The sequence below is a fragment of the Cornus florida genome, unplaced genomic scaffold, assembly GCF_030987335.1.
Source record: "Cornus florida cultivar Cherokee Brave unplaced genomic scaffold, ASM3098733v1 CherokeeBrave_3.0.0_Hap2_Chr02, whole genome shotgun sequence".
Taxonomy (NCBI): domain Eukaryota; kingdom Viridiplantae; phylum Streptophyta; class Magnoliopsida; order Cornales; family Cornaceae; genus Cornus; species Cornus florida.
In genome coordinates, this window is record NW_026775572.1 from 101,481,554 (window position 1) to 101,498,967 (window position 17,414).

At 35.6% G+C, this 17,414-nt stretch overlaps 1 protein-coding gene across 3 annotated transcripts; it reads left to right on the top strand.

The window, feature by feature from the left end:
* Positions 1–4,853: 4,853 nt before the first annotated feature.
* On the top strand, positions 4,854–16,575 carry LOC132295508 (disease resistance protein RPP13-like). 3 transcript variants are annotated; one of them, XR_009478505.1, is made up of 4 exons: positions 4,854–5,004; positions 6,702–9,547; positions 10,886–10,962; positions 16,307–16,575. XR_009478505.1 is itself a non-coding variant. In XM_059793805.1 (3 exons), exon 2 carries the CDS (start codon positions 6,853–6,855, stop codon positions 9,517–9,519), a length of 2,667 nt encoding a protein of 888 aa, XP_059649788.1. In that variant the 5' UTR covers positions 4,854–5,004; positions 6,702–6,852; the 3' UTR covers positions 9,520–9,547; positions 10,886–11,464. The 3 variants fall into 3 exon arrangements, 1 of the variants encoding a protein (XP_059649788.1); XR_009478504.1 differs by lacking the exon at positions 16,307–16,575 and adding an exon at positions 11,093–11,464; XM_059793805.1 differs by lacking the exon at positions 16,307–16,575 and having other exon boundaries at positions 10,886–11,464.
* The last annotated feature ends 839 nt before the right edge of the window (positions 16,576–17,414 follow it).

A 17,414-nucleotide genomic window follows, 5' to 3' on the forward strand; every position in this document is an offset into this window, starting at 1 on the left:
ATATCTAATACCACACATCAAGACATAGATTCTCTAGGTTATCAACTAGAAATCTAAAAGTGTGAAATCAACTAAATATAGCAATTTGGTATGGATGTACTTAACAACGTCAAAATCACCAATTGCCAAAACCACAAGTCCACAAGGTAAACATGATTGTCAACTTGGAATTGAATACGAAAACAAATAGTGGAAGACTTGGACATCACGCTCGGAATTATGCCGAGACCTCAATGGTTATTCCGGGCACTAACCCGCAGGGAAGACCACCCTAAGTGCGCACTATCTTAATGACTTAGAGGACTCACGTCCCCGTACTAGAGCCAAACCCTAGTCATCTCAACTCAACAATGTTCCAAGATTCCAAAATAAGCCAAATAAGTTCATAACTTATATATATTACTACTACATAGTAACAAGTTAGCAATATAACTCTCAATTGTGCATAATAAGCATTTCATATCCATAATGCTACGAAATCACAAGCCAATAATATATTCATATTAGAAACATACTCTCATGAATATAAACTTAACAACAATGCTCTTCAATACATATAATACAATCTAGTGAATACATCACAAGTCTAAATCCATACTCTTAAAATAGAAATAACTTCTAAAACATGATTAGATCCATGGATACACAAGATAGAATTTAATTACATCAAAATAATTAAACTCTCTAGATTTCAAATCATTTCCAATTGGCCCCAATTTAATATATGTTAATAGACATATCATGGTCATTACATATATTCACACACTAGCTTAATTAGGTCCATGAAACCACCAAAATAGAGATTTCCAAACTCAACCAAATGCTCTCAAATTAAAGTATGTTAACAAACATGCCAAAACTTAATTTAGAAGCATAACACAACTCAATTCCATGCAAGGTATGGCCATGAACTTAAATCTTTCACAAAAGATAAATATTAATTAAAAAGAACAATTCTTATTTAATAAATCCCAAATTAATATATGTTAACCAACATATTAAAACAAGAGTTTCTACCATGCCACAATTCAAATCAAAGTTATATATCATCATGAATTTTAAATCTTATACAAAGAAATAAAAATTACTAACTTTCTAGATTTGATACAAGGTACATATATAAGTTGTATAATCATGCTAAACACTCAATACAATACACACAAAAGCCTAAAACATTCCCTACCTCCATTTGAGATGAAATCTCAAATCCCCACCAAAATAAATCGGCTTTTAATCCGACGAAACTCCTAGGTTTTGTCGGGGACAACACCATGAACATGAATCCCAAGGAAGCCCCATCAAAAACACAACTTGACTTCAAACCCAAACTCAAGAAACGGCCAATACAAGATTCCAATCGGTTGGAATCGAAGGCCTCGCCGAGGGGAACAATAAACACAAAGGCATCGCCACTTTTTAATGAAGGGAAGAAGTTCAAAAGAGGAGAGAGAAGATGGCAGCCATGGATGGAGCTTGGACCGGCCATGAGAGAGGAGCGAGAGAGAAAAATCTGATTTTTCTTTCTAAGACCTCCTATTTATAGAAAAACTCAAAAAGTGCCCCGAACGGGCCCTACCGGATCCGGAAATGTGGAATTCGCACAGACGCGCTCAAATGGAAAAACTTCGTGAACGAAAAAGATTCAAAATGAGATAATATGAACAACAGAAGAAACGGTGTTAAAAACTGAGTCCTGAGCAGAGAGTTATGCCCAAAACAAGTTTGGCGCAAACCGGGGCCAGAAACCCTGAAACTGGAAAACATCGTCCAGGAGGAAATTCTAAGAGTCAGCGACTCGACGAAATGTGAAAATGAATCTCTTACGAGGATCCAGGCTCAAAACAAGGCATTGAGCAATAACTTTCATTAATTGCACAATGGCCCTACAAGAAAGTGAAAATTGCGAAACTGCCCTAGAATGAAAATATCTTCCAAAAGATATTTTTTTAGATTCCCCTGAAATAAAATATTTTCAAAAGATATTTATGAAAAACACCCCAAGAAAAGAAAAAGTTTCCAAAGAACTTTACACTTATGCCCCTATGGGCACTGGGAGCAACCAAAGTTTTTTCTTACGAAAGTAAAGATACGTATTTTATAGAAATCATTGGGAATGAAGATACGCGAAGTCAGAAACCAACTCCGAACACAAGAAGTGTGGTTACGCAAACAAAGTGACAAACGGGGAAAAGACGAAATAGGAAAAATGACGGAATAGGGAAAAGGACGAAAAGTAAATAGTGTCGAAAAACGAAAATGTGGAAATGACTCGGTCCTCAAAGGAAGTTGTCAATCCAAGGAAAAGAGTCTCGAAAATCACTCCAGAGCACTCGAGACGACACTAATTGACAAGAAACCAAACTCAGGAGGGAAAAGACAACGAAAAAAAGTTATCCGAAAAATCCGGGTCATTACATGGAGGGGAGGTCATTCTGGTTGGAACCACCCTCAGGCATAGGCCTTTTTCCTAATCTTTTTTCTGAAGCATTAACTCGAACAGGAGATGACCCTTCAAGAACCCCCAATGTTATGAGCACCATGTGGGGAAGTTTCAGCTGTGGTGTCAGAAGGGTCATCGTTCAGTGCAATAGGATGAACTTTAGCTGAGACAGAGGGCCCATCGTTTTGATGCTTCGTTAGCTTGGGTTACAACCGGAATAGGTGAAGTGGCTGCAGTGGTGGCTGGAGTAGCTGAAGGAGGGGGGCAGGACGCCCCCTCTTGCTGAAAGAGGGAATTATAATATCATTCATGGTGGACCCAAGGAGAGATATGTCAGAGAGGTTGGCAGGTGTGAGTAGGTCAGTGGCTGAGGGGATGTTGTTCAGGACTCTCTCCTTCAAAATGTCAAGCCTGGTCCTGCAAACGTTGTAAACCAACTAATCATGATTTATTTGAAGGCAACTACAAAGAAAAGTGTAGAAACGAGGAAGACAGGATTCACAATGGCAATCAAAGGGATGCTTCCTAAATTTTTTTTATTGAAGGACAGAGCACTCTCCAAAGGTGGTTGGGATAGGAAAGGTCTGAGCAAGTGGAGTTCCCCAATTTTCACTGACCCCAATCAAGTTTTTCTTCCACCCCTTTTCAAATGAGAGCTTATCTGTACAGATGGATCGCTTCTCGATGGGATTGAAGTGAAAATACATTTCGTTGTTTCTAGTTTTGACGATTCTATAGCAAAGGAGAAGGTCTATTATGTCTAATTCGAGACCCCTATCACGATTCAAAATTAGAAGGACTGATATTTCCCTAAGGAAGTTAGGATTAACTTGAAGAGGGGAAAGCCCTAATTTATTGAAGACATAACAGAAGAATGGGTGTAAAGGAAATCTGAGTACATTCAAATGAAATGCCGAGAGGAGAATCTCCCCAGGAAGGAGACCCTCACCGGTACTCTCATCCAGACTCGCAAGGTAAACCCTAAGAGAGACATTATTGGGAATATTGTTTCTCAAACGAATGGTATCCAAATTGAGGGGAGCCATAAAAGGGAGAGAGATTTTTAAGTATAAAATTCATTTCTTTTAAGGAAAGCAGCAAGAGGAAGGGACTAACCTTGTAAAGAGAATTTGCAAAATACCATGTAACAAAGCAAAAATCAAATCACGAAAGCTCACCGGAAAGTGCAGGTGGGCAACAGAAACAATCGAAGAGGATGGAGATGAGAAAAGTTGAAGAAAGGCAAGAAATGACGAGTAAAGACTTTTTAAAGTAAAAGTGGTTCGACCTTCAAAGGGCTGTGTTGAAGATGGTGTAGCAGATCTCCAAGCATCAATCCCTGAGCCGACCGTTCACTTCCCCACGTCACCATTTTGAGCCGTCATGTCATGAGTATGTCCTTTCGATAATCTCACCCTAATTAATTAAGGAGAGATTGTGGGGGCAGATGAGGATACCCAAAATAACTTGGGGCGAGTAAAATCCAGGTGATTGTGAGTGGGTTGGATAAAGACTACCGTTTTGGACCAAGTCTTCATGAATCAAGCCCAGGATCATGAAATTAGGTTGGAAGCCCGGTTTTGAATGGAAGGAGCTGAGCCCATAATGAAGAAAAGCCCAGAAAAACAGCCTAGCTCAATAAGCTAGTGAGAAAATATCCAGAAGGTCTGTAACTGTCTATAAATAGGTTGGAAATAGAGGGAAAAAGGGTTAGAAAATTTTGAAGTGTAGAATTATTCTTTCTAATAAAAGAGGAAAAATCTCTTGCATTTTTAACAGCTCTATTCATAAAAGTGCTTTTATCGTTACAACAGCAATGTCAAACCTGCACGAAGTTCATATCAAGATACAATCTCAATTCTGCTTTAGTCATCTACCCTCTCAATGATTAGACTAATTGAGCGTGCAGTGAGGGTCAAAACCAAGGTTGAATATATATATATATATATATATATATATATATATATATAAAAGAATCATCCAGTCTATTAGATGATTATCTCTACTTGTGTAATTTATATCATGATAGATATTTATAAGTATTCATTATCATATCTCACATGTGATTAAGATAATGACCCAAAACTTTATAATTACAATTAGGCATTCAACACCTCATTATTATTTTTAATCGTCAATTCGACAAAATAATAATGGATGAAAATAAATTTAAGAAATGCGATTTTTAAGAATTTTTTATTATTTGAGTTTTGTGAAATTAGAGAACTGAGAACATTTCAAAAACTCGTCACTTAACAGTTTTTGGGAAATTGTTATCTGAAGATAACTGATTCAACTGGACAAGCCCTAACCACCAATTCTGCGGGGGTCCAACTAACTTTTCATAAGCTTGTGAGAATTAAACCCGATTTATGGGTATTCTGGGAAACTCATATTATTAAGTGGCTTTGTAGTGTTCATTTCTTTGGGTCGTCGGTCACAACTCACAAGTCTTTGTCTTCATTTTCAACTTTACCTTCTGAAATGAAATACAGAAGAACAGCGCTGTGTCTGTGTGTGTTGACTTGCACGATAGAAGATCAGATTTGAAGACTAAATGCTAGGTAATTAAGCTTTGTATTTTGTCTTCTTTGCTTTATGTTTCGTGGATTTGCATGCTAGAGAACTTGATATTGATATTGATGATGATGATATTTGCTAATGAGAATGATCATGATGAAAACTTGATGCTTTAGATGGCTAAAATGTTGAAATATTTACTTATCTTTCATGTTGTTTGTTGCTTTATTACGTCTTTGTGCTTGATTAATTGTTGAAATTTGTGACTATGATAGCATTTTAAATTTATCCCCCATTTATTTAAGAAACAATTCAAAACCAGAATTCACTATCATTGTCACTTGCCAGCTTAATCTGGTGCTGAATCCACAATTTTTGCTTTGGATTTAAGCTCTGTGATACAAGTTATGTATCCAAATTCTTGTATATATGTTTGTGGGCTCGCGCGTGCTCGTGTGTGTATACATGTACCTAATACGGAACGAGACAGATCCGGTGCATTGAAAGTTTGCTGGACGGTCTATGACTTGCTGGTCCTGCAAGTGAAGAACATAATTTTAAAACTTTGTGAATAGTTTGTGCGATGGAGGATATTCTATATGCCTGGTTAGAGATCGAGAATTTGGGGTTTTCCCTCTTGTGGGTGTCTTGGGTCCTTTTTCAGTCCAAGTCTATCTTGGGGAAGGATCAGACAATCAGCCACCCCAAAAGAAGGGAGCTACGTCTGAGTTAAACTCGGAGATGGAAGTCTTCTTTTGTTTCTCGATGGTGAAGTAAGACCAGAATGGATGGTCTTATGTCTATTACCAGTTCTTCCTCCCAAGTTGAGACCGATCATTCAGATAGATGGGGGTAAACTAATGAGCTCGGATATTAATGAACTCTACCGAAGAGTTATCTATCAGAACGATACTCTTACCGATCTATTAACAAGCGATATTGTTTGGAAGGTGTGGCCTAGTTGGCTTTATGACTCCATCAATTCAAATCTTCTGGTAGGATACACTTAGCATTGAGTAAACTAAGGCATAAACTGAGCAACCAAACCAGAATCTTGCAAACCATAAATTAACTTTCCAAACCAAATTTAATGTTGCACAAGGAGTAATTAAGTCTGCAGATTGTTTTATATATTAATATTTAAAGCTTACGCCACATGCATAAGAGAACTAAATAAGTACATGGAAGTTAAACAAACCACCTAAACCAACCAAGACTACACAAACAACACTACATATTACAACTGTCTGCAAGCCAAAACAAAACCACCTAACCCAGCCCGCCCCACACCATATTAAATCTAAGGAAATAGGATATTTCGTTGCCTGTAGTTTGCAGGGCACCCCCTCCTCCCATTGTTTGGTGGACAGCGGATATAATTTGTCATATTGTAATTGAGACAAATATATATCTCATGAAGAACATCATTGCCATTGTGGGTTCTGCATGAAGCGTAAGCTTGGGCTCCTCCGATGTATCCTCCGACGGATAGGTTAACCGCATTCTCAATGGCTGATTTGCTGTAAAGGTTGTTGTTGCTGGGACACCAGATAAATAATAATGATTTAAGCCTCAAACAGTATGAATTCAAGTGGGAAATATTGGCACCCAAAATCAATGAACCTTGACTTTTGTAAATAAACAATTTGCTATAATTTATTCCTTTTTAGATTCTGTCTGTCTTATAAATTATTTGTGATTTCTGGAAAATGTTAAACAAGGACTTCATGGTTGAGTGCAGGTATATCTTCACAATGCCATATTCAAAATAATGGAAAAGAAAATTGCAATTCACAGTGTAATTTTGAATTTCATTACAACTTGCGGGTGAGAATCAAGTGGAGTACCCTGCACTTCCGTCTCCTTCAAGGAAAGAAGAGAGAAAGGGAGCGATGGCTGATCCTGCTGTTGGTTTTCTCTTGGAGAACCTGAAGCAGCTACTAGTCTATAATGTTGATTTGATTTCAGGAGTGAAGAAACAAGTTGAATCTCTTTGCACTGATTTTGATTTGATGCAAGCCTTCCTCAAGGACTCCAACGAGAAGCGGAGTGAGTACGAAACTCTGAGAGTGTTGGTGAGGAAAATCAGAGATGTGGCTTATGAAGCGGAAGACATCATTGACACATTCGTGGTTAACGCTGCTGTGCAGAAGGCAAGAAGCACCATGGGGAAAATCGTTCATGCTGTCGATTATACATTAACACTTCGCAGTGTCGCAAAAGATATTGAAGAGATCAAGGCAAAGGTGAAGGAGATCTATGATCATAAGATTTTTGGCATTGAAGTCCTTCAAAGTTCGGAGCCTTCCAAAAAAGGCTCATCAAAAAGAAAAGCTCCTGTTGTTGAGGAACATAATGTGGTGGGCTTTGATGACGAGGCAAAGATGGTAATAGAACGACTCACTGAAGGACCACAGGATCTAGAAGTTGTCTCAGTTGTAGGCATGGGTGGCCTGGGAAAGACTACTCTGGCCAGAAAAGTATACACTGATCCTTCCATTGAATATCACTTTTGTGTCCGAGCATGGACTTATGTGTCTCAAGTATATGATAGAAGGGAAATATTTCTTGGCATTTTAAATTCTCTTAACCTGCTGACAGACCAAATGTATAAAATGAATGATGAAAGGTTACGTGAAGAACTATGCACACAATTAAAGAATGGGAAATTTCTTATTGTCATTGATGATGTCTGGACCAAAGAGGCATGGGAGGATCTCAAAACGGCTTTTCCAAATTCCAATAACGGAAGCAGAATATTGTTGACAAGCCGAATTACAGAAGTTGCTTTGCGTGCTAACCACATCAGTCCTCCTCACTATCTGCGTTTTCTTACTGATGATGAAAGTTGGGAGCTACTTTGTAGAAAGGTTTTTCAGAGAGGAAGCTGCCCTTCAGAGCTGGAGGATCTTGGGAAAAAGATTGCAAAAAAATGTTACGGACTACCACTTGCAATTGTGGTAGTTGCAGGTCTTCTTTCAATACGGAAAGACAAAACACGTGATTGGTGGAATAGAGTGGCAGAAAGTGTGAGTCGTTATGCTGCTAAAGACCCAGAAGGTTGCATGGAGGTGTTAGCACTTAGTTACAAGCACTTACCTCATCATTTGAGAGTCTGTTTCATTTATTTTGGAATATTCCCTGAAGACTTTGAGATCCCTGTGTGGAAATTGCTCCATTTATGGGTTGCAGAGGGGCTCGTACAGCAAAAAGAGCAAGAATGGTTGGAGGATACCGCAGAAGAGTACCTGGAGTATCTGGTTGATAGAAATTTGGTACTAGTGGAGAAACGGAGGTTAAATGGTCGAATTAAGACATGTCGCATTCATGATATGTTGCGTGACTTGTGCTTGAGAGAAGCCACAGAAGAGAATTTTTTGAAGGAAATTAAAGGGAATGTACAAAGTCCTTCTTTGACACCAGATCCAAATCACCCTCGTCGCCTTTGTATCCATTCCCAAGTTTTGGACTATATTTCTTTAAAGCCTTCTGGTCCCCGTGTTCGATCTTTCTTGTGTTTTGCCTCAGAAGAGAGGGAATTACCCCGAGAATATACACCATTCATCCATGAAGCTTTTAAATTGATTAGAGTGTTGGATATAAGGTCCGTCAGTCTCTCCCGCTTTCCCAGTGAGATAATACAATTAGTTCATTTGCGCTATATAGCCCTTTTTGGTAAATTTAAGGTTGTTCCTTCAACAATCTCCAATCTTTGGAACCTACAGACTCTCATTGTTGAAACAACATCTCGAGACCTTGACATTCAAGCAGACATATGGAAAATGTTGTGGTTTAGGCATCTATATACAAGTGGATCGAGTCGTTTACACGGGCCTCCTGCCAAAACCCGAAAGGACATGGTAAGGAGAAACATACAGACCATTTCTACAGTTTCACCTGATAGCTGTACGGATATTATCTTAGCCAGGACTCCTAATCTAAAGAAACTCGGGATCCGTGGGAAGTTAGTTGCACTTATGGAGGAAAAGGCAGGGTCAAGTATGTTTGATAATCTTTCCAAATTAGATCAACTTGAAACATTGAAGTTGTTGAATGACACATTCCCTCGTCCTCCTCTTGAAGGTAAGCTTTCAGGCCTTCCTCAGTGGTACAAATTCCCACGAAACCTGAAGAAGCTAACTTTATCAGATACCTTTCTTGACTGGGAGCACATGTCTATGCTGGGAAAGTTACCCAATCTTGAGGTGCTAAAATTGAAAGATTTTGCATTCAAGGGACAGCGGTGGGTGCCACTTCATGGTGGTTTTCGTCTTTTGAAAGTGTTGCAGCTTGGGAGGACAGATTTAGTGCATTGGGAGGCTTCAGGTCATCACTTCCCTAGACTTCAACGAATCATTCTTAGACACTGCATAAACCTAGAGGCAATCCCTTTTGGCCTGGCAGATGTATCTGCACTCCAGATTATGGAGCTGTATTGCACCAGCTCTTCTGCTGCAATGTCTGCGAGGTTCATTCAGCAAGAACGAAAAGAAAAGCAACAAGAGCAGGGCATCATAAACAATGAGCTTAAGCTCCTCATATATCCTCCAGATTGGTGATCACGACTTCATGTCACGTTTGTGATTGGTGAGTAAACATTTTAAAATTTTAGTGAGTATTATTTTTTTTCACGCTTTTTACACATTTCTCTATACTTGAAACACTCGCGTTTGATCAGATTTATAATGTATTTATTGTATTATGTAAACAGTCACCAAAGGATCTTAACTTGCAATCTCCTCTATTTTTGGTAAGTTTTGGTGTCTGTGTGATGATCCCATGTTACACTCAAAATAATGCAATTTTGGAGGACTGTAACTTAAGAGTGGGATAATGTGTTGGATATACTTTAGAAGGGATGCATCTTGTCTACTTCTTATATTTTACTGTAAAGATGGACAACTGGAGTGAAGCTTAATTTTCTATATATAAAAAATTACTATACCTTGTAATATAATTTCTGTCTAACAGGCAACAGGAGAAGTAATTTACCTATTTGAATTCTGATATGCCAAGAAATTCATTCATATAAGATCCAAAAAAATTTGATATAGTTGTGATGGTCTAAGATTACTGTTATATGCTTGATATTATTATACGTCAATATACTTCCTAGAAGTAGCAACTTGCTTGTTCTATTGATGGAACTAGTTCAATTTTATCAGGACTTTGTAGCTAAAAATTAGTGAATGGTTTTATTTTAATGGATCCTGTTGTCTTTTTTACATAGAAAGATTGACAAACTCTAAGAAAACCAAATTGGCTATTATGATCAAGTTTTCTTTGACATTGACCACATCAGCCCTAAGAAATCCATTCCTTTCCAAACTAATTCGTTATGTGTTGATATGACATATTTAATTTGTTAATTGATCTTCCAAGGAAAACCAATTTTTTTTTAAACATATGGTCATAATTATGAATAATATTCATTTTGAAATACTTGTTTGAGAATGGTGAATGTTCTGGCTCTAGTTTCAGATGTCTCTCTTTTCCTTCCCAACTTTTCCCCCTCCTTTCTTGGAACACATGTTAGCTCAATGGTTCTCCCATTACACCACAAGGGCTAGACAACCATGGTGATAGCAATCTTCTTAATTGTACCATAAGTATTTCGCTTATAATCCCATAGGGTTTGGGCTTCTTTTGGGAATGGTCATCCTGAAGTTCCACGTAGTTTCAATGGGAATAGATTCATGTTAGGTCGAAGGCCAACCACACCTTTGACTTCAAGTTGAGAATTTAAACTTGGGTTAGATCTGTGAGGTCAGATTCATCAGGTTGAGGTTGGCAAGTAATTTATTTATTTATACATGCATTATAAATGGTTATTGTTGCATATCTTGTGGAATTGTCTCTTAAGGGCCTCCGTTGCAATTTTCGTGGACCACATTCTCATCTACTGCATTTCTCACTTTGGTGCAGGGAGATGGTGCAACTAATAAAGTTAAGAAGCTGGGCCAAATGGCCATCTCTAGATCCACATATGCGGACTTCTTATGGTATCTTTTTTATACATATATTTATGTTTGTTGCAACAGCTAAGGCATTCTGGCTTCTTGCTGTTCCTGTTGTTTTTGTAATTGTTTGGTAAAATGCTAACTATGAGATTTGTACCCTTCATTATCTTAGCAGTTCGGCAACATTCTTTTTGTACTTGCTGTTATTGTGCTTATTGTTTGGGAACAATGCTATTATGAGGCTTGCAATTACTTATCTTTGGGAATGATACTGTGTACTAGAGGGATTTTGAGACATGCGTGAAGTGGCTTCTTTTCAACTCAAACTTGTGATCTCATGCTTACTAGTCCGAGCTTTTACCAGCGCATCAAGCAATGATCTCTATTCTGTAACTAAGTGGAAAATGAAACTATGTTTTCTTCAATTTTGCCTACTTTGTCTTGACTGGTGGAATGGTCAGAGAGTGAATGGAAGAAAGTATGTGGATTGGCTTGCTTTATTTGATTTTATATTTGGTAAGCAAAAATTTTATTTTATTTTCAATCAGAACGGCTTCGACATTGTAGCGACGATGTGGGCGGGTGTGCCGTGAGCAGGTGCAAGAGGCACTGAAAGACTATTACACTAGGCGAGTTACAGGTGCACAATCTCACATCGCCTTGGAAAATGGGAAGTGCTATATTTATAGATGTGTCACTCCAATTGGTATGAGGCCTTTTGGACTAAAGTCTAAGAGCAAAACCGTATGGGCTTTAGTCCAAAGCGGATAATATCATACCATGTTGTGGAGTAGGTGGGCACTACCACAGGGGAATAAACTTTTTTGTAGCTGTAGCTCTCGTTTACCTGATTCGTTAATGGTTGATGCTCTTATTTTTATGGAAGTTGTTCATTGGTCTTGTAGCGGCAAGTGTCTTGCTGCCTGATGAAATGAGAAGAGCTGTTCAGTGGTCTTCTCTTTTGTCTAGGAAAAAGAGAAGTTACTTGCCAAAATCTCTCTTTTGGACTAAAAATCTAAATATTGTACAGCTTTTTCTTTTTTCCCCAGGAAAACAAATCAAATATCATTAGATCAGAAATAAAACAGTCACATACAATCTTCAGCAGCTTCCATGGGCACAAAATATGAAATAGTCCATCACAAATAGACTCTTCTTGGCCATAAGACCTGAGGCTGCTAATACATGAGCAACCCTATTTGCTTCTCTACCCACATAAAGAAAGAGTAAGATTCATATAAAGAAGCATAGATCCTAATCAACTGGACTCTCTTGTCTTTCCTTGAAGAGTCCAAATCAAGACCTGAGCATCACCTTCCAAGACCACTCTACTGTTGGGAAAACGGAAGTTTTTAAAACTTTAAGAATGATTTTCAAATAAAGATCTTAATTCATGTGTAGAGACAAGTTTTATGCATAAAGAATATAATGATCCATTCAATTTAGGGATAGAAAACTTACATCAAGGTTTGAGTAAATCGTAGATCTCTCCTCTAAAGTGAATGTTTTCACTTATTGTAGATCCTTTTGCTAGATACCTCTTCCATAGATCTCCATATTGTTGGTAATGATCTTACTTTTATGAATCACCAATAAGCCTCTACGAATGACCTTGGAAAGCTAAGCTTGTGGAAGCCTTCATCAGATGAGAACTCTAGAGAGAAAAAAACTTTTCTTATCTTCTAAAAATATTGTACAAAGGCGTTGCCTAAAATATACATGGACCCATGTATATATAGACAAAACAAAAATAATAATTAAAGACAATATATTTTTCTCAATCTCTAAAATTAACGTGATACCTCAAATCTAATGGACCTCCAATATCAAGTTGAGTTATGAGTGACAATCCTTTGGGTTTATTATTTTCTTGGCTACACGAATTAATAATTGGCCCGGTCCATGAATCCAATTCAATTAATTCATAAATTAATTTATACTCTATTAAAAGAAATTAATTGAACTCCAATTAAATAATAAATAACATCTAAGTTAATGTTGCATTTTGACCCCTCTATGCATAATTAGTTATTGGATAAATAAAGTTATCAATCCGACTACTAAATTAATATATTTATTTTGGTACCTTTGATTATTTCTGGCTTGATTACAATAAAATATTTGTTTGACAAAAATAATAATTTAAATAAATAAATATATAGAAAATCATTTTGTCTAAAAACACATGAAGGTGTTCCAATTTATTTTGTTATCAACCATAATCAATACAAAATAAATACAAATAGCAATAATGCAAATATTGAAAATATAACTCTCTAACTATTAATTACATAATTACTGTAATACCCCGATATTTTAAAGAATTTATTAATTAGAATTAATTATTATTATTATTATTATTTTGTTTTAAATGATTTAATTTGAATTAATTGTGTTTATTTTAATTTTAATTGATTTGTTTTATTGGATGCTTAGATTAATTGTTTTATTTATATTTCGTGAATTATTGTTATGATGATTGTGGTGTGTGTACTTAATCATTGATTGAATTGTTAGCGTGTAGTTATGATGTGACTTAGTTATACATTCTTATTTGTTTATATGGGTTATGTAATTAGTTATTTTAATTTAAGTGTTTATTTAATTATTTTATTTATTTAAATTATTTGGACTGGGCTTTAAGGGAGATTGGACCAAAGGACATGGTCTTGGACTTGGATGAAGCCTTGATGGGTTAATTAATAAAGACCTATGGTTATTTGATTATTTAAATGATCATTTTTGTTTATTTTATTATATATAAAAATAATAATTAAATAATAGGGGTTACGGAAGGATATATGTTTATGGATATATATATAGGATTTATGATTTAATTAACCGATAGTTAATTATGGGAGATATATATATATAAGTAATATAATATATGTTTATATATCTATTATATTATTTAAATAGTATTAGTTTATTATTTTATTTGGTAGTCCCACTAGGAATAGGATTTAGGGTTTAATGTGTATAAATATACACATAAGGATTATAGTTAAAAAGTTTACACGTTAAAAAAAATTAAGAGAGACAGAGAGAGAAGAAGAAGAGAAAGTGGACAAGGAGTAGGCCAGATCTGAAAAAGAGGATGCCGGAATTGAAGGAGATAATTAAATATTAAAGCGTCGATTTTGTTTCGAAATCTTTAGGCAAGTTCTTTTCTAACTCTCCTCTTAGGACCCATAAATTTATCACCTTGAGTGCCAAAATTCTTACTAAATTCATTAATTAAATCATGTTAGATAGGAATAATTAAAAATATAAATTTTTATATTTGAATTGTGGGTTTATCGGATTTTCATTGTGTATATAGGTGTTGTATATATTTAAAAATCAAGTTATAGGTTTGATCGGTGACCCAAGAGGGTTAATTATGTTTTCTGGAATTTTTCTAGAATTTTCGGAATTTTTCTGTATTTTTTCTGGATTTGGTTTATATTTTTCTGATAATTTTAGAATTATATATACAATTATTTATGTGTATAATTATATATATATATACATTGTATACTGCTGGGTTTAAATCGGCGCATTAACTAAGGGGCGGCGATTCGGTGTGGTAAGGTTTATAGTGCTACGGTGTGCCCCAAATCAGGACCATTAGATGGTCCTGATGAACAAGGAATAATCTAGTGTGGATGTGTGCATGGGAGATGACACATAAGCTGATCTGGACCGTTGGGTGTAGAGGATGGATGCTGGATTGATCTAGTGCATCGCGGCACATAGAGACATAGTGCATGCACGTCTATGGACCGTAGATAAGGTCTAGTCAACAAGTAAATGATCTGGTGTGGCTCAGCTCAACAAAACAAGGAGTACCAATCAACTAGAGAACGCCACGTCATCCAGAGGAGTAATCAAGCGCGTGTGCAGCGCGTGAGAGCGCGTGAAGCCACGTGCTGCTTATGGAGGCGCGTGCAGAGGCTTTAAGCACGTTTGGCGGCACGTGGGGGTGCGTGAGGTGGTGTTTGGAGTCCCGGAAAGGCCCTGTGGGGTCTGGTGAATTCCTAGATTTGAATATAAGCCTGTTAGGGTTGAAAATAACCACTAGAGGAGGTGTTCTTGGTATTCTGAGAACCACAGAGTGTTACTACGAGGATTAGTAGCATTTATTTAGAGTAAATATAGTAATCTATTATATTGTTATGAAAGGTGTGTATATATGTGTATATATATATATATTTACATACATGTGTACACATGGTTTTTTTTTATTTAATTATGATTAGTATGGAAGGAAGGATATATATATATATGGTATTTGAATAATCGAAGATTATTAGGGAAGGATTTGTACACGTATATATTATATAATATACGTGTATATAATATATGTATGTTAATTAAGATTATTAGGATTATTATTCTTATTTAATATATTTGGCTAAACTAGTTATTAAGTTAAGTATGTGCTTATAATCTGTATGAGATATTTATGTATAAATTAGTTATTGTTGAGCTTACAATTTGTACATGGATGAGTTGCCATAGGCGTAATTATATTGCCTGGGTATTTGTATGAATAAAAATACACACATAGGAAGCATGGATGAGTTGCTAGGTTATTAGTATAAATATATATACTTAGATGAGGCATGGTTGAATTGCCAAATGTATAAATAAATATACTTAGAGAAGGCATGATTGAATTGCCAAAAGTATAAATAAATATACTTAGAGGAGGCATGGTTGAATTGCCAAAGGTATAAATAAATATACTTAAAGGAGGCATGGTTGAATTGCCAGTATATAAATAAATATATTTATAATGGCATGGTTGATTTGCTAAAGTGTAATTATTGCCATGTGTTAGATGATTAAAATATATCATCTACGGTCATTGTATGTATAGGTTGGACTAGGATTAGATATTCTTAAGTTTGAATAGTCTAATACTTACAGGTTAGTGAATTATTTAATACATATTAATAAAATAATACTGGTTGTGACATGGATGATTTGTCAAAGCCTAGATATTGGCTGTGTGATTTAAATACTTTTAATCATTATTGGTTTTGGGAATTAAATATAATGTTCTTTTAATTATATTTTATTGTTTAAATGATTAAATTACTGTTTAGGATGGAATTAGGATGATTGGAGTTTATTTTATAAGAAAATTATAAATGATAGATTTGGTCTAGGTATGATTAATAATTAATCGTTAGTGAATGGTATTAACAATTTAGTGAACCTATTAATAGATAGGATTACTGTTTTATATAAAAGTATTTATATATATTGGTAGCATCTTATATTAAAGGTTAAAACTTTAATTAGGATGATTTTGGTTAGAGATGTTTTATTTATTGGTTTTCAGAGGCTTGGTAGAGGGAACTTGCTTGTGTGTCTAACCCACGATTTATTTTTTCAGGTTATTAAAAGTTCCAGTCTCGAGGTTGAGGATCCGCAGCTGGGAGACTGTCATTCATCTACTCATTTTGTTTACCTTTAATAGTATAGTTATTTATTGTTAGATATTTTATATAAACTGGTGGATTATTAGATTATGGTTTAGGGGTCCTTAACTTATGGGATTCCCGAGTTGTATTCTTTTTCAGAATTTTTTTAAGTTCAGGGAATTTATTTTTTGTAAAAGAGGTTTTATTTTTATTAATAGAATTTCGTTCAGCGATTTATTCATTCTTTTTATTCCTCTTGTATTCTGTGTTCATTTAAATACTAAATTGTTTTGATATTCCCATGTTTTGGGGTGTGGGCCTGGCCAGCCTACACGTGGAAATGTGGGGGTATCACAATTACCCAAAGTGTCGGTCTATGAATTCCGAAGAATCCGCCGAACAAATCAAAGTAATTACTAATTAATAAAAGAGTCTATACTTCTCTTATACTTAAGAGTCAAATGCCATGACAGTGATAGAGAGTAATTGCATACGACGACTCTCGCAATATATCTTAACCTAACACGGATCCAGTTCAAATCTTAGTTAATAATGAGTCCATCCATAATTACCGACTATGAACTATTTATGATTACTATTTATGTTCATGTACTGATTGCCATCACATATATATATAAATATATTTTGTAATCAAGTGGACACTATTAATTCTATAATGAATCGAAACATAATACATTAAATTCACCAATTGTATAAAGTATAAATATTTCAGATATGTTAGGAACATATGTCACTTTAATCCAAATAGAAATTCGCTATGCCAGGGTATACAAATCCCAACATCTCCTCTATCCATAGTAGAAATTATAGATGAAATGCTAGTATGTATAATTTGGAAACTTATGTGATAATTGGAGAAATTTACTCAATTTATGTGAAAATTATTTTAAATTTAGATCCAAGAAGTCAAACTTTTTGATGAAGTCCTTAGCATTGATTTTGATACATGCCCGCCGCTGACCATACTCATAAGTTAAGTTCGGATACTTGAATTTGATTTGATTTTAGTCCATTGATGAGTGCTCAAATGTGGCGCATTTTAGCACCTAAGTTAGGGTA